This window comes from Dipodomys spectabilis, unplaced genomic scaffold (genome assembly GCF_019054845.1).
Source record: "Dipodomys spectabilis isolate Male_0828 unplaced genomic scaffold, ASM1905484v1 ptg000004l, whole genome shotgun sequence".
NCBI classification, from domain to species: Eukaryota; Metazoa; Chordata; class Mammalia; order Rodentia; family Heteromyidae; genus Dipodomys; species Dipodomys spectabilis.
Genome location: NW_024870681.1, coordinates 15880913 through 15899577, shown reverse-complemented (window position 1 = coordinate 15899577; position 18665 = coordinate 15880913). Strand labels below are relative to the sequence as shown.

Here is an 18665-nt window from a genome sequence, read left to right as displayed (position 1 = left end):
TTCCTGGAAAAATGAAGCCTTTTCTGTTTCAGTAATGTGTCAGGAGGTCTATGAAATGTTATACTGAATCAAGAAAGCTTTATAGTTAAGCAGTTTTGCAGGTAATTGGTTTATACAAAAAGGAATCTCATACTTCTTGGTCATTCTTCTTGCATAAATGATTTTTAAATTAGAAAATAAAATTTCCTTTCTTCAAAAACAAAAGAAAACTCAAAATCTTAATCAAACCAAGGCAATTTAACTTTCATTTCCTGCCTATATCCCGCACTTGAGCTTTAAAATGGCTTTTGGGGGGAATGTTTCTACAGATAACTGTTCGGGAAATGTCTCCCCAGAATCTTAATTGGAGTTTTCTATTCCGGAACAAGTCTCAGGTTATAGATACTGTGAGCTGGTTGAGGATTGGTGGTGATTCAGCATTTGGGGAAAATGAGGATGCAGATTTGTTTCTAGAGAAAGTGAAAAAATTTACACATTTAAGAGAAATGCAAAAGCTGCAAGCATTGGTAGATATTTATTAAGTGATTATTCTGTGGATAGGGAGATTTTGGTAGTGCATTAAAAACCTTTTCTCAAGGAAGAAAACAAAACAGATCTGAGTTGACTCTTTGAAAGAATCTTAGGTGGAAGAAAAGAGTGGCTGTATAAAATGTGATAGTAGAATGTATGGTGAAATGCCTAAATGAACGTCACCCCACTGTTAACCTGGGAGACAGTATTCTACATCAGTGCAGCTTAAAATAAGGAAAAGATATTTGTACAGAGGCTAGAACTTCAGAGAACAGTGGCTTCCCAGCCAGTGATTCTGTCCATGAAATCAGTTTCCGGTACAATATGCCAATCTCTTAATCTATTTCTCAAACCACTTGAGGGCTAGGGCCACCCACTGAACCCCCCTTCCCCCCATTCATCCTTGTTCCCAGACACCAGGGTCGCCACACAGGAGACACATACTTTTCTTTTCCTAGTTGGACCAGATGGTTTAATTTTCTGACCCTCCTCCCACTTTTTAATTTATAAGACTCTATTAAAAAAGCAGCTTTGTTCACCTACACAAAATAGAGTCAATGAATTTTAAAGAGTTTTTGCAAAGCCTTATAAAACAGAACTTATAAAAAGCAAAGCTGGGACATAAAACTCCTCACCCCTGCAGTTTGAGATTACCTGGGCGCAGGGTATGGCTGCCTGCAAACACAGCCATCTAGAGGGACTAGGCTGGCAAGGAAGGACTAAAGCCTACATTAAGGAGAAAAGGAGTGTTGGGCGGTATAGGAACTGATACTCCGAGTTCTGGCCGGCAGATACCACAAGATGAGCCCAGACACCTGGGTTTGATTGTGAACACTTTCTAATTTTATACTGGCAAAACTAATGAAAAGTAGAAAAAGGTGGTAGGTCAAACAACAATGCCTCTTCAGGACCCGGTCTATGGCTGCTGTTTGGGTCTAGGTGAAAGATCTCCTCTGGGGAGGAAGTTGTCTATCTGACTGCTTAAACTGACAGCTCCTTGGCTCCCTTCCCTTCCTCTCCCCAGGGCTCTTCTCAACCTTAGTGATGGGCAGCTCTTACTTTTCTAGGACTTGGCATGGATATTGGAAACAAGGGCCAGGGGTGTGGCTCAGGGTAAGAGTTTCCTAGCAAGCATAAGGCCCTCAGTGACCTCTTGCAATCCAAACAACAACAAAACTCCTCCAGGACTATTTACCTTGAACCTTCACATCTTCCTACCCCCCAACCACATAGCTGGTCTTAATGTCTGTCCCACTTCTAATGCTAACAAGATCTGCTGCTCTATCTGCCATTACCTAGTCTGTAGTCATTGTACCTAAAATGGTGCTCTCCCCACCATCTCCTAAGATGACTGCTCTTAGCATCAACCAATGTCTCTAATCTCTTCACATCATACAATTTGACAAGAGAGGCGTCAGAACAAAGGCATGCTAAGCTAAATGAACCAAGATCATTACTAAGAGTTGTTTGCTCCTGTGACAATCCTACAGTGGATACAAAAAAAAAAAAAATAGGAATAAACTAAGTTATTATGAAAAGACAGTTATCTGCCCAAATGCGTATGTACCCGTAAGTCCACCTTATTTGTGGATATATTATTGCATGAGGTTTTGATAAGGATGGTTAAAAAACAATTTAGAAAATTAAACATTTCAAAAACAAAAATGTTGAATTCCTGCAAGTGCATTGCAGGGCTCTGGTGATAAGAAGCTCCCAGGGGTCTCATGCTGTTTTCATTCTGCGTCTATCTTCCCTCCCTCCCCCCATCTTAATTTTGTAAAACTATGTCTCTGTGGAAGCAAAAGGTGCCCAATAAGCCAGGCAAAGGAAGTGTACCTAGCTGAACACCTGAGAGGTGTGGAAACCTGACAGGTCTGGAGGGGGCGGGGGAGGCAGCATGCATTCGGTGGAAAATGGGTGGGGATATGAGAGCACAATCAATCACACATGTGCAGAATGCTGCTGTGCACCAACATGGCCCAGCACGCATGTTTTTTTCTCCAAAGACAGTCTCCTTGGAATTACAGACCAGTACTTACCAAGTGTCTGTTGTACTAGAACATCTGGATATTTTCTGCATATAAAAAGGGACATGAATTATGTCATGTGGGTAGAAGTGGATGGAACTAGTGATCATCACGTTAAGTAAAACAAGCCAGTCCTACAAGGACAAGTATCATGGTTTACCTCATTCGTGGATGTTAGAAGGGAGGAAAAAGACAGGGCTATGAAAGCAAAGGGGGGATTAATAGGGAGGCAAAAAAAAGAAAAGAAGAGGAGGAGCATATGAGGGAATAATTGATGGGTTAATATGATAAAAGTACATAGTATGAATACACAGAAATGTTATATTGAAAGCTCTTACTATGTACAGTTATTACACACTAACAAAATATTTCTATAGTTTAAGAAAAAGAACCCGAGAATGGAAAATTTCCCAACAAGTAAGATTGCTCTCAATAACGGTCACAACTCAAGAACATCACTAGGAGACAAGAGTGTAAGAATCTAGCAGTCCTCTCATTCACCTGTGGCAGTGGTTGATTCTAATGATATGTACAAAGGCTTTCTATTGACCCTTTATAATATGGTTCATAATACTGAATGATTTCATTTTAAGAATAAACTTCTTTACATTAACACCTCTGTTACTAGGTTCAAACCCTATTTGTTCTTCCTGCCACTTCAAACCACTGGTTAATGTTAAAAAAAAAGAAAAATTTCTATACTTATAAAATGTTTATGTTCTTATTACATTAGCAATATATACACATCGAGAGACTAATCATAACAAGCCCTAGAAGCTGTGCAGAACTGAGGCCTGGTCCAGGTACATGCCGCCGGGGGGCAGGGTAAGGAGGGTGAGGAATATTCACAGCTCCCCTGCAGCCCACAAATGTTTACATTTGCTTAAGTGCTTACTGGTAAAACCTTCAGCAAATTTGAAAAATGTCTCCTGCAAATCCCTATAATACTTAAGCTAAACCCTGTTCTTTAAGTTAATAATGCCAACTAAACAATCCATTCATTTCATTTCTAAAACTCAATCTTCATCCTTCATTTTAAAACCAGGTATTGGCTGACCCCCGATTCCAAGTGTTTTAATTTATCCTTTCTAAATAACCTTTCCCTCTGCTCTTTATCGGGCACTCTCTCCTGCTTATAGCCTGCACCTGAAGCTCCAATCGGATCCATTAAGTTGGAAAAAACTAACACAGACATGTATTACTTCCCTGTCAGCATCACCAAGCAAGAAAAATGGAAAATTCAACAGAGATGCAATCAAACTACAGATGTCTTTCAAAATAAGAAGAAAAGCAGGCTGGGCTGCTCTCCAGCAGGAAGCATTCACTGTCAAACCCACATTGCCTCTGGCCTCTGACAAGTCTTCTTGTTTGTAACAACTTACATTTATGGCCTGCCCTTCCCAGTCTGCGGAGTGTTCTGGGTCTAGGTTGTCTCCTCCCCCCGCCACCCCCCCACAGATTATAAAGCCATTGTATACCACAAAAAAACAAAAGGAACAGTGCTAGAAACATTTCAGGAGATCAGTATGTTCTTGATGAGTTGAATTAAACAGGGAAGCTGGGTTCCAGTGGTTCTTGCCTATAATCTCAGGAGGCTGAGCTCTGAAGATCGTGGTCGGAAGCCAGTCTCGGCAGGAAAGTCTGTGAGAGACTCTTATCTCCAATACACTCCTCAGAAAAATACGGAAGTGGTGCTATGGCTCAAGTGGTAGAGCACTAGCCTTGAGCAAAAGAAGCTCAGGCCCTGAGTTCAAGTCTCAGGACTGCCCCTCTCCAAAAAAAAAAAAAGGTTGGGGTTGGGGAGGGGGATTAGTAAATCCTAAAACATTTAAGAGAAGCATTAGGCCTTTATGTTCTTAAGAAAAGATAAATTTTGGGGATGGGAAGGTGGCTCAGTGGTAGAGTGCTTGCCTTGCATGCATGAGGCCCTGGGTTCGATTCCTCACCACCACATAAGCAGAAAAAGCCGGAAGTGGCATTGTGGCTCAAGTGGTAGAGCGCTAGCCTTGAGCTGAAGAGCTGAGGGGCAGCACCCAGCCCAGAGTTCAGGCCCCACTACCGACCAAAAAAAAAGAAGAAGAAAACATAAATTTTAGTTAGAATAGACCAGGTAAAAATGAGTTATCAGTTAGAAAATACTGTAAGTTACATTAGACATTTAAGTTACAAGGACCTCAAGGATAAAGCTGTCTCCATCACTGTCCTGTCTGAAAATGAGAACAGAAAACAAAATTTCAACTTTTTTTTTTTTTGCCAGTACCAGGGCTTGAACTCAGGGCCTGGATGCTGTCCCTTAGCTTTTTTTTGCTCAAGGCTGGCACTCTACCACTGAAACCACAGCTTTATTTCTGGCTTTTGTGTGGTTAATTGGAGTTAAGAGTCTCAGGGACTTTCCCTCCTGGGCTTTGAACTGCAATCTTCAGATCTCAGCCTCTTGAGTAGTTAGGATTACAGGTGTGAGCCACTGGCACTAGGCTAATTTCAACTTGTTTACCTTTGGTACTGGGGACGGAACACAGAGTCCTGAGCACGCTAGGCAAACACTACCACTTAGCTACTATACCTCAACCCAAGGATGCCACGCTCTCTGAGAACAGAGCTGATAAGCAGGGGCAGCCAAGTCTGCTGCCTAAGTCTCAGTACACATTATAATGAAGAACCTCTACGTTAGATTCTGAGTAGGATACGCAGAAAGAATGTGACTTAAGTATGGCTTCTGCGTGTGGGAGTGGATTACAGCTAGCAAGCAGGCACAAGCTGTCCTGGCTGGGGCAGCCAGCCTTAGGCGCCCCATCCTCACTGCTAGTGCTGAATTGACCCTCACCCCCCTCCCTCACTGTCAGGTCTGGAGCCAGGATGGTTCCAGATTTGCTTTGGGCAATCAAATGTTCTTTCCCAAAGCTGTGAACTTGGACAGAGAACCCAGCTGGGATTCCCATAGGGCTAAGGCTGAGGTTGCCATTTTGGCAATTGTTGATTTAAGGGAAAGAAGGATGAGCAGCGCCAATACTCAGAGTATCAAGAAAAGTAGGATGAATAGTGAGGGAGGAAGCTAAATTGTGGCCCACTCTCTTTCCAGAAGAGGACAGTGGTGGGTCTGGATGGAGACTCATTCAGGAGCCTACTGTGTAGGAGAGAAGACCCCACTGTCCAGATACTAAGGCAGAAGGGAAGGATCCAGTTGGGCAGCAATGCTGGAAGAAGTCATCAGGGAATCTGAGCTCAGCTGCTGGCTCTGGGCAGAGCTGGTCTCTAGAGCCCAGAAGAACATCAGATTAAAGGGATCTCAAAGACCAACAACCCTTCCCAAAATGTGTATCAGACACTGGCATCTGTACCTGGTCCTCTCCTATGAAGAACTCAGGTAAATCTTGGGAAGAAATATTGGGGCTAGTCTCCTAACCACCATCTTCTTTTGAGCCTTCTGAATGACTACCTTAAAACAACCACAACCATCTTACCCATTTTGGACCAGTGTTGCAAGGAGATGCTCAGCCTCCTTAGGTGGGAGGCATCCAACTGCTTTACTTTGCCTATAGCAAGCTCACCAACCTGTGTGGCCAGACTAGCAGAAGCCGCAGAGCTGTCTGCCTGGGATGCAGCCATACTCCCATGCAGCCAGCCCTAGGGAACAGCTGCGGTTGTTTGGCTCCAAGTTAACAGGGTAACTCTGTGGTGAGGAGCTGATAGCAGAGGTTAAGACGGCTCCATTATGAGCCCTCTCCAGACTTCCTCCAGTGCAGATGCAAGAGCTCTTTAGCCAAACGCGCCGCCGCCCTGGTCCATCTTCATGCATCTGGGACGCTTTCTGAGTGATGGGATGCACAGTGGACTGCAATTCATCACATGGCCCCAAGCAATTAAGGCCTCGGATAAATAATTCTACCATAACAGCCCCAGAGCTGAAGTAAAAGCAGAAAGCCACGAGGTCAAGTGTCTCCACAGGAATTCTATTTGGTAAATAGAAGCTGCAAAGGATGTTTCTATTAACCACCTGCAATTACTGTAAGGCAACTGTGTTCCCTAGAATAGAGAATCAAAAGAACTAATAACTTCTTGTGTCTCTGAAAGTTTTAGGAAGAATTTATAGACATGTTATCTTAACACAAGGATACTTTTCATTTCTACTAAAACAGGCATAGCAGCATTTTGCCCAACATGATAACATAATCTTTTTTTTTTTTTCTGATCGTGGGGCCTGAACTCTGGGCCTGGGCGCTGTCCCTCAGCTCTTCAGCTCAAGGCTAGCACTCTACCACTTGAGCCACAGCGCCACTTCTGGCTTTTTCTGCTTATGTGGTGCTGAGGAATCGAACCCAGGGCCTCATGCATGCAAGGCAAGCACTCTACCACTGAACCACCTTCTCAGACCCCACAATCTTTTCTCTTTTCTTAAGTATAATTGATACTATATTGACATAAAGGAATTGGCTTCTATTTTCTCTTGTTGCTGGGCATGCAACCCTGGGTCTCATGCATATGTTTCTACCGTAGAACTACACTGGCAGTACAGGAATTGGTATTTTATTTATCTACTCACTTACTTACTGAACCAGTCTTGCTATGTAATATAGGGCGGCCTCAAACTCATGGTCTTCCTGCCTTAGCCTCCCAAGTGCTGAATTTATAAGCATGTACCACCATGACAGAACTGGCATTTATACAGGCAATCAAGAGATAATTAAAAACTTAAGGACCATATTCCTGCATTCTTCTTTGGAAAATGAAACAAATAATACTGTAATTTTTCTAAGTTTTATTCTCATGAAGTTGTATTTTAACTGTAACGATTTTGATTCTAAGGGAAAAATTACAGAAAATTTCTGTGCTCTACACATGAAGAATGCTTTTATGTGATTGAGTATTTAAAAAATAATCCATCATCTTATGATTCCTCACTTACTACCTATATTAAATGTTACTTTCTTATTATCTGAAACAACCCAGACAAAGGCAGCCCAGAGGAAGACAGGCAGGCGGCACCAAGGCCGGAGCTGAGGAAGACACGTTTTCATCTTCAGAAAGACAGTGGAGCTGCTGTTGTTCGGTTTATGTAGGTCAGCCCTGAAGTGAGGATGTATTATACTCAAATTATCCTTCAAAATTCCCTGAGGTCATCCATAAAAGTACAGGCAAGCTGATGTCCATACAAGTCTAGGAAATAATGACTGTGCTTGCTAGAGTTTGAGAGTTACTGAGCTAAATAAAAAGAAGGAACAAAAGGAAGGCTCCATTAATGCTGGGCATTCAGTCTCTTGCCTTTTAGGAGACTGGAGGTGGAGGAGAGCTGGAGAATTCTAAGCGGCTTATTTGTTTCCCTGTGGGCTTTGCTGCTCTCTGCCACAATGTTAAGGGTGGCCACCTGACTGGGCAGTAATGACTTTTGTGGGGAGTGGTTGGAGGATCTGACCCAAGGGCAAAGCTGCAACTTCGGATTCTGCTCTGGTGCCTCCTTGGCTTGTCTGCCTCATAATGACCTGAGAGCTGCACAAAGCACTGCAGAATTTAACATGGGTGGAGACACATGGAAACAGTAGAAGCTAGAATCCCATTCAGAGATAAGGTAGACATACTCCCTTAAGAGCAAACATAAGATGTGGAAGAAGGATGAGGTAGCAGGGTGGAAAGGGAGAGGGGTGGAGGTGGAAGGCAGGATGGGCAGACTTGGTCTGTAGGAGGCCAGCAGCCCACAGAAGAGTGGGGAGAGACTTGCAAAGCAGACTCACTCGCCTTGGCCAGGTTGGAGTTACTGCCTTCAATTCTGAATGAAGCAATAGCAGAACAACTCCCGCTTGGCCATGACCGCCCGGTTCCCAACCTATCGGCTTAGAACTCCAACTCCCCCAGGGGCTGCAGTGGTCCAAGCTATCTATCACGCTGGGACCTGCAGCAGGTCTGTTTTCTCCTAGGACCTGGTTCATGTTCCGTTTCCCCAGGCAGCTGAGGGATTCATTCAACCTAACTCTAAGCCATAGCAGTCCTTAACTTATAACTCACTTCTGCCTCCCACTGCACATGGACATAAAACCACACTTCTGAATGACAGCAGCGGGTGGGGTGGCCTAGGATGAAGGAAATTGAGCAGGTTCAGTATCAGGGCTTGTTGAATTGTCAGATGATGGGGAACAGAGAAGTCCACAATAGCTTCCAGGTGCTATGGAATATAAATTAAGATACGTATGAAAAGGACAGATTTGGAGATACATAGATTGTGAGATGACTGCAGGGCATGCCAACAGATTTTCAAGAAGTATGGGGTTAGGAGAGTGAGATGGGGAAAGAAGCTACGGGAATCCAGCGAAAGCACCAACAGTGGAGAAGGAACTGACAGAAGGCTTAGTATGAACTGCAGAATGGCTTATTATTCATGCTTGAGACCTCATTCCCTCTAGGAAGTCACATTTTGTGCTCATACTCCTCTTTGTGCTCACATTCTCATACATCACCAGGGGCCAGTACTTATGACTGTATCTAGCACATTATACACGAGGTGTAATGTAAGAGACAGAAGTGTGTTTGGTTACCACTCTTCTTCTGAGGGTGCCTTGGATAACTTAGTGTCCTTCACCATACCATCGCCTTCCTGTGGTTCTACAAAGGGAAGAGCATGTCTTTGTGTACTTGAATCCTTAGCAAGGAGCACATTTGTCTACGTGGACAACTATCTCCACAAAGCACTCCAAAGATGACAGCATGAAGGAAGGGACTGCTAGCCTGCCCAATATGCTGTGCTTTCTACCCACTGAGCTCACTGTGATCATGGAAACTCACCATCTTCCCTCTTTGCCAAGTGTTTTGGTTTCCTTTTTCTTCCTTTGAAAGTAACTTGGATTTCTTTTTGCAAATGATCTTGCCTGTTAAGGACTAAAATACATTTGAAAACAGGTGAAAGTTCTGCAAACAAGTACATTTCCCTAGCATTTTAAACTCCTCCTGTACAAGTGTAATTTTATTTATGTGGCTTTTGGCCTAAGACCTTATAATGACTATGGCCACAGCAACACTGGGAGATACTACTTTAGGAGATCTGACCCCATTTAACACAGGAGGAAACACTTATGGGGGAAGATGAATGGGCAAGATGGATCAAATGACTTCCAAGCTTAGAGCCAGTTAGATAACATTTTGTTTACTAGTCCCAAATTACTGGATAAGAACTACCTGAGGACAAAGTGAGATGCTCTCTAGAATAAGATTTTTGAAAATTGTGAATTAACATTTTCTAGCCCATAGGTTAGTTGGCTAACGGGGAATCTGACTTCCTAACAACCCTCACTTCTCTGCTGTGACTTTAAGCGCCTGACCTTGAATTTGCAGACTGAACTTGTCTAGCTCCCTTCTCTCCCCTTCCATGTGAGTTTCTTATGTGTGCCAAGGGGAAAACCCAAGCTCAACTTCCTGCTCCCAGCAGTCATTTACAGCAGTGGCAGTTTTCGCAAGAACCATCCAAACAAGCTAGTTATTTTTTCCAGATTATAAGAAAAAGTCTAAAGAGAATGCCATTGTGATAGTATTACAGTGACAGGAATGCGCACAGAATAGTCTTGAAAATAAAGCCATCTGTGAGCATCATAATCACACCATTACTCATTTCACATAGAGTGGCACCCAGCTCTCATCCCAACTGGAGAAGCTGGAAGTGAAAGAGGATGCGATCAAGGCAAAAAGGTGGACTGTCAAGGGCAAACCCACTAGACTTCAGCCCATTTTGCAATGGGATCAGAGCACATTATCTCTGATCTAGTCATTACCTCTTATACACCCAAAGATGATACCTTCCAGCTTCTCCTCTGGGCCAGTTTAACCCTGTGATCAAGCTGAATGGCTGGTAATGCATCCCAGGGCAACAGAGATTGCCCCTCCCCCTAGCTTCTAGGTCAGACAAGGTACAAGTACTGGGAGCTGTGTATTCCTTCTCTCTCTGGCTGGCACTTAAGTGTATCTTAGCAACCTGTGGTCTGTTTTCCACTGTGAATGCTGTTGATAACATTGTCTTAACTCCGCTCAGGTCTTCTCTAATGTACTAAGAACAAAGAGGTATAGGTTTGGTTTCCCTAAAGTATTTTTGTTGTTGTTGTTGGTTGTGGGGCTTGAACTCAAGGCCTGGATGCTTCCCTGAGCTTTATCACTAAAGGTGGTTTTCTGTGGGGTTTAATTGGAGATGAGTCTCTTGGACTCAAAGAACTGTGATCCTCAGATCTCAGCCTCCTGAGAGGCTAGAATTACAAGTGTGAGCCAACAGTGCCCGACTATTAAGAGTGCTTATTAGAGTCTGTTGTGGGAAGTGGGAACTCAGGGAAGTTCCAGTTCTGCAATTCATGGGTACCACATGGAGCCTTAGTTTCCTCAAGTGAGTACTGCGGGAATCGACTAGCCAGCCCCTCATGGGGCTTTCTCAATGACACATGTAATGCTGATCGTGATGATGCATGTGTGACCTCAGAAGTAGAGTGAAATTTAGAGTTCTAGCTTATTAACTTTGTTTATTAACTGGTGGGTTTGAGATAAGTTTGTCTTATGATTTTACCACTTATATCCTATCATCTATTTTTTGTAACCCTGTCTTTCATTTCTCTACTTTAATACACTGATACCATGAATCTTTTCTGGAATGAAGAAAACGAGGAAGTAAAAAAAGCAACATAGGGGCTGGGAAGGTGGCTCAGTGGTAGAGCGTTTGCCTTGCATGCCTGAGGCCCTGGGTTTGATTCCTCAGCGCCACATAAGCAAAAAGAAAAAAGCCGGAAGTGGCACTGTGGCTCAAGTGGTAGAGCACTAGCCTTGAGCTGAAGAGCTGAGGGACAGCGCCCAGGCCCAGAGTTCAGGCCCCACGACCGGACCCAAAAAAAATAAAAAAAATAAAAAAAAGCAACATAACTACTCTCTTCCTCGGCAGTTCTATGAGTTGTTCAGAGTCTATACTTCTTACTTGAAGATGTTACTTTCAAAGGAAGAAAAAGGAAACCAAAACACTTGGCAATGAGGGAAGATGGTGAGTTTTCATGATCACACAGCATTCATCGTATTCCTCAAAATAAAAAGCAAGGTCAGGCGCCAGTGGTTCATGCCTGTAATGTTAGCTACTCAGAAGGATCTAAGGATCGTGGTTCAAAGCCAGCCTGGGCACGAAAGGCTGTGCAACTCTTATCTCCAATAAACCACCAGAAAACCAGAAGTGGCACTGGAGCTCAAGTGGCAGAGAGCTAACCTTGAGCTGAAGAGCTGAGGGACAGCGCTCAGGCCCAGAGTTCAAGCCCCATGACTGACAAAAAATAAAAATAAAGTAAAATAAAATAAAAAACAAGGCCATGCATGGTGGGTCATGCCTGGAAGCCTACCTACTTGAGATGAAGACTGGAAAGACCAAAGTCCAAGTCCATGTGGGCAAAAAGTTCATGAGACCCCATCTCAATCAATTCACTGATGTTGTACTTATCTGTCATCCCAGCTACTGGGGAGACACAGGTTAGAGGGTCGCCATCTGAGGCCAGCCCTGGACAAAATATCTAAAACAATAACTAAAAATGTAAAAAATGGCTGTACATGTAGTTCAAGTGGTAGAACACCCACCTAGTAAGTGCAAGGACTTGAGTTCAACCCCCAGTACTGCAAAAACAAAAACAAAAAACCCCCCAAACAATGAATGTCTTTCCTTAAGCATGAAAACAATAACAGGTTAGAAGTGAATTTTATTCAGTATAAAGTTTTTCAAAAAGCTTTTCACTTGGTTGAAAAGGTTACTGTAATATACTTTCGTTGGCTTGTATTATTACATTAGGATGTACAGAAACCAGTCTAGCTGCAGAGACTGAAACAGATGCCATTACTGGACAAGTCTGAATGGATTCTTTCTTTTTTTTTTTTTTGGGGTCCGGTCGTGGGGCCTGAACTCTGGGCTTGGGCGCTGTCCCTCAGCTCTTCAGCTCAAGGCTAGCACTCTACCACTTGAGCCACAGCGCCACTTGTGGCTTTTTTTTCCTGCATATGTGGTGCTGAGGAATCGAACCCAGGGCCTCATGCATGCAAGGCAAGCGCTCTACCACTGAGCCACCTTCCCAGCCCCTGAATAGATTTCTTTCTAATACTGCTATACCTCTGCTGGTCAGGAATGACAGGGAGCCACATTTCCCATGCCTAGTTGTAACTGCCGTCTGTGAAGCTGTTTAGATCCAATGAGGCATGTCACCCCAAATCTGATGGCAACAAGACGAGTTCAGAGCAGACTGCCTATATCTGTACTTAGATGGCCCACAGCCACCAGAAGCAGGAGAGCTGCTAAAGCTGAGAAGCCTGTGTGAGCGTAAAGTCTGCACCACTGCCTACCAGGCCTGGTGGCTGCCCACTTATAAAGTACCTTCCTGTGCAAGCAGGTAATAGTTCCCTGATCCACTATAAACAACAAGTGGCAAGACAGCAAGTTGTTAGTTTGAAAATGGTGCTTCTCAATGTAAGGAGAGTCTAGCAATACAAATATAGTCCATATTCTACTTAATATGCATACATTCTATACTACATATACATTCTATACCCTAATATATTCCATATTCTAGCTATAAAAATAAATTTGTGTAGGGGCTGAGGGTAGCTTAGTGGTACAGTGTGTGTTTAGTATGCACAGGACCCTGGGTTCACTCCATGGCACAAGTAGGTGAGCAAGCCAACAAACAAGCATCATTTGTGTGCATTTCTTTCAGGTCCACAATTTGCCCTCCAAAGTGGCCATTTCGAATCATTCTCATAACTTTTTTTTCTCTGTTTGGGACATCTTTCAAAGGAAAACAGTTACAGGTTCAAACAAAGCTAAAGCATAGTACTCCAGATTCTCCCTCAAAGGAGTTCTGCCAGTTATGCCCGTCAAGGCCACGTGCTTTATCCTGGAGCAGGCCTGGGAAACCTGTTCCTTGCCAAGCACCATCTGGATATTAGAACACAAAATTATCAATACAGGCAGATGGGCTGTGAGCAGCCAACAGGAAGCATGTGTGTCTGTCTAGTCATAGAGCAATGATTTCAACATTCCCCAGCCCTGAAGTTCCCCACCCCTGTCCTAGGCATACTGATGGACTTTGCTTTGAACATATGGGGAAAGGAGGAAGATGTACTGTCACGTCAGGCCTTCCTGTATCTGAGACCATCCTGTACCTCCTATCACTGGGCCCCTTCCCACACTTCCACTTCCCTGGGCTCTAAAGGCGGACAAGATCTCACAGGAAAAAGAACTAGACAGAAATTTCCAAATCATGAACTTACCTGTGATTTGGCCAGCAGCAAGAACTGCTTTTAACTTTAGGGATCCATTATAAAGATTGCATTCTTCCTTCAAAAAACAATTTTACCTAAATAAAAATGCATAGATAGTTTCTAAACTAACAACACAACACAGAGCGTTGTTTACACAAAATGAAGGAAAACATCAATGAACCTTATGTCTTTGTTGTTAAAAATTTTCTTCTGGCTCTTCTGTACTTTCTAATGGAATAGCACTTTAAATTCAATAAGAACTGAATGTCTATGGCTGGGTGTAGTGGCTCAGAACTGTAATCCCAGCTACTTGGGAAGCAGGAATATTATGGTCCAAGACCAAGTTAGGCCAAAAAAAAAAAAAAAAAAAATTAGTGAGCCCCTATTCAAAGAACAAGATGGATGTAGTATCTGCAGTTCCTACTATGTGAGAGGGTTGAGAGAGAATTGCAGTGTGAGTTCAGCCTAAGCAAAAGCATAAGATACTATCTGAAGAAAACAAAAACAAAAACAAAAAACTAAAGCAAAAAAGGGCAGGAGTCATGGGTCAAATATGCTTACCAGACAAGCACAGGGCTCAGAGTTCAACTTCGGTACTATTATAAAAATGTCTAAAAGTAGCTAATAAAATCACTACACAGACTATGCAACCATACCTACATTTCTTTCCTTTACTGTTTGATTTAATATGTGTGATTACTCGATTCCAAATGTTACCCTAATAATTTAGGCTTCATAAGGGCACTGCCTAGAACTATGAAAAAGAAGTTTACTAATTCAAGAGTCAGTATAAAACATTTCCTCTTTTAATTCTTCTGGAACTGTGACATATATTAGATTTTAAAAAGTATTTCAGAATGCTCAATTAGAGGTCTCCAGGAAGCAAAATGTTTAATTATTAACCATTAGTGATATTAAAATATTCATATGCCTTTTACTTGGACTTAATTGAACTTGGGAAGGAGAGGTGGGAGTTAGTGCTTTACTTGCACATAAGAACATTATCAGTTTATCAGAAAGAATTAGCTTTCCATACAACTTTCTTCTGGGATCCCCTGATGGGTCGGTCTGAAAATTACGGTTAATGCACTGTTCTTGTCTTTGGCCACTACAAGTGAAACACAGATCATGTCTTGAAACTGAATTCAATAAATCTGTAACAAAGGAGTTATTCCCACACAATTCTGCAAATCTTAGGTCTATCCATGTGCTGCCTGGTTTGTGGCTAGAGGAGAAAAGCACTGTGCAGCTATGCCAATCTGTCCTTTGGGAAGGTGTTCTCATCCACCGAGTCTCAGTGAAGGTCTGGGAGATGCTTTAGGATGAGCAAGCAAATGAAGGTTCTGTAGTGAGGAAAAGAATTATTTCCATGTTTTTACCTGATCTGTCCACGAACCAGAGGTCTGTTTTTTGTCCTATTCATGTTTGAGTCAAAGGGTACCTCAAAAAACTGTAAAAAAAATGAAAAAGGACAGAAAATATTATGATATAAAATAGTAAGTAACTCTTCTCATAGTAATTATCTTTCTTCTTTTTTTTTGGTGGTCTGGGAATGGAACCCAAGTCCTACACTTGCTAGCAAAGTGCTGTACCACTGAGTCAAAGCCCAGGGCTGTCATCTTCATTTCAACAGTGTAATTAAATCTTGACACTGCTTGAGGGACAAAGTTTAAATAACCAAGTACATTGTCAGAAATATGTATTTTTCCCCCTGCTACATCAAACCACTTATTCAATAACAGAATCTCCAAAGCCATGATTCAAAGTAGTAGTAGTGCTGAGTGTAAATGATTTCAGATGCTCACACACCCCACAGTCCATGAATCATTCCCCCACCAATGGGCTTCGGAAGTCAGGGGCAAGGGCAACAGGGACTGCAATCAAAGTGCAAGCACTCCCTTCTGCTGAGGACAATGAGTTTATACCTGAAGTGCCAACCCATGGTCAGAGCGACCTTCTCTGGGACCATTCCAGATGCCTGTGCCCACCTACACAAGGAAGCACAATCTCTTTTGTTGACCTACTAAAAGACAAACCCTACAGGCACCTCAAAAGTCCCTTTCAAAGTCTTAACCACTTGTACAATATGTTCTTTTTTTTTGGGTCCAGTCGTGGGTCTGAACTCTGGGCCTGGGCGCTGTCCCTCAGCTCTTCAGCTCAAGGCTAGCGCTCTACCACTTGAGCCACAGCGCCACTTCCGGCTTTTTTCTTTTTGCTTATGTGGTCTGAGGAATCGAACCCAGGGCCTCAGGCATGCAAGGCAAGCGCCCTACCACTGAGCCACCTTCCCAGCCCTACAATATGTTCTTAAAGTCACTACCAATGACCCTTTTTATTTTTTGTATGTGCCAACACGAGGGCGTGAACTCAGGTTCTGGGTACTGTCTCTTAACTTTTTTCACGCAAGGCTGGCGTTTTACCACTTGAGCCATAGCTCCGCTCTGGCTTTACATTGGTTAACTGGAAATAAGAATTCCACAGATTTTCTTGCTCAGGCTAGCTTTGAACTGCTACCCTAAGTTCTCAGCCTCCTAAGTAGCTAGGATTACAAGAATAAGGTGCCTGGATTGTTTGTGACTCTTTCGCCACCTTTTTTTTTTTTTTTTTTGTATAAGGAATAATCCACAATCTGATTAAGTTAGCAGAGAAAATCTGAGACTAAATGGGCTTGAGGCAAATCAGTAGAAGAAGTAATAATTCAATGGAAAGTTTAACCAAGTAGACTCCCAGCCATGTTCCCTAATAATCCTTGGAGTTGTTCCCAGAATGACTAATGGTCAAACCACATTAGTGAGATAAGGGCTCTGACAAATATCAATGTGAAGAAATCTAATTAACGTTGTTTTGCCAGTGTTTCCCAAACTTATTTGACCATGAAATCTTCTTTCAAGAAAAACATGCTTATCTGATTTCAGAAATGTCTGGTCTGAGTATATTTAAGTGAGTCTTATTTATGTGAGCAGAACTCATAGCTCTGTGTATATCACATTGTACTCAATGTGACTTTCATACAGGTTAGAAAAACACTACTGATAAAAAAACATAGTCTACAAATTAGTGAAGTAATACCCTACTTCACTTTACTTTTATTAACAGCACTATCTACTAATGAGTAAATGTTAAAAGTCAAAGAAATCTTTATTCTTAAACATTGGAGAAACTTTGAATTTATCCTTAGAAGTTATCAGTATTCCATTAATTTCCTTTCCCCTTAGGCTAGGTTCCAAGATTTTCTTGTTTTATTTTATTTTAACATTTTAATAACCTTAAGTTTCAGTTAAACACCTTTAACTAAAATGCTTTTTCTGTGATTCTCATTTCTTCCAGGCAACCACATTCATCCATCTACAATGCCCTGGAAGTTATGCATGGACGATTCTTTGCCAGTTTTTAGTGGTCCCAGTCTTTGCTACTTGGTTCCTAATGACCATCACTCCTACTTGGTAGTCAATGGCCTAGGACCAGGAATTCCCAGCTTTTAAAAGAAAACCACATACCAGCAATAACTACCACTCTAACTGCCACTCCTCCCAACACGATGTGGAACGACAGGCCTAACAGACACCCTTCCTGCAGTGGTTACATTTGTGATGGGTGGACGAAGGCTGGCCTAAGGCATTTTCATATACGGAGAGAGGAAGTGTGCACAGGACTGTATTCAGCGCTTCCTGGGTGCTTCTGTACCTAGAAACCCAATCTAAACTTTGGATGAAACAAGCCAAGAAGGATAAATACTGCATGTTCTTTATCATATATGAAGCTAAAAAAGTCAATTTGGAAGAGAGATTATACCAGGCTGGGAAGAATGAGGAGGAGGGCGGGGGCAGGGGTGGGGGAGAGGATGGATAATGGATAGAACGAATAAGTTCTGGTGTTCCCAGCACAGGGAATGACTATAAGTCACAGTGACGTATTATATCCCCATGAGGAACAGGAAGACTCCAAACACAAAGAAACAAAAGGTAGTAATCACCCTGGCTTGATCAGTGCATGACATGTACCTATGTCACGGACCCTACCACTATGTACAATTAATGCACGTCAATAAAAACACATTTTTAAAAGAGTGAAATGCTGTGGAGCCTCACTGTGTCAGCTATGTGAAAGGACTGGGGAAGGGAGGTGGCCTTGAGCCTTCTGAGGTGGTCTTTTGACTTGCTCTGTTTACAGACAACTCTAGCAGCTGCTGGTTTTATCACTTGATGGATATACTGCAAATCCAGTCCCACACCAATGGAAATTCAGCTTGTCTCCCTAATTCGCTATCTAAACACATGCATTGCAAATCTGGGTCTGCATATGGATACAGGGTCTGCATATGTGTTTCTATAGGATAAATCCATTTTCTATTCAAATACCAGTCTTCCCTTGACTGGGACACAGTACTTAGTAGGGTTTCTGACCTATTCTCTCCTAATGTGCCTCTTTGGGTACAACAGCTAATTTAATTTCTTAGCACTTACTGTGTGCCATACATTGGGTCAGGTTGTGGCTGGACTGACCTTGAACTCTGGTTTTGAATTTGCAATGCTGCTGTTGCTGTCTCCCAAGTGCGTGCACCATTAATAAACCCAACTTTTTATTCTTCTCTCCATCCTCATCCCATTTAAGGTAAAGTATGACTTACCATATTTAGTATCATATCTTAATAGTTAAACTATACAATACTAGGACCTTTATAGGTGAATAATGTATTTCTTGGGGATAGATGAATGCTTTTCCTTTGGTTGTATAGTTTTGTCATATTTAACATAACAGTATTTTGTTACTTTTACTATGATTCTCCAGGCCTCAGCCTCCTGGCATGAGCCACCAGTGCTTGGCTGTTCTTGACTATCTGTAAGTATGCCTAAAGACTTCAATGGCTTTCTGGTATGTCAATATAGT

General features: G+C 42.5%; 1 protein-coding gene across 2 annotated transcripts in view; it reads right to left on the bottom strand.

Moving 5' to 3' along the window:
* The window catches only part of LOC122119496 (protoheme IX farnesyltransferase, mitochondrial), a 125060-nt gene that overhangs the window by 20849 nt on the left and 85546 nt on the right, over window positions 1–18665 (bottom strand). For both annotated transcript variants that reach the window (XM_042693541.1, XM_042693544.1), the window contains one exon: window positions 15158–15228. In XM_042693541.1, the coding sequence (XP_042549475.1) occupies window positions 15158–15228 (71 nt within the window). The remainder of the gene's footprint in view (window positions 1–15157; window positions 15229–18665) is intronic.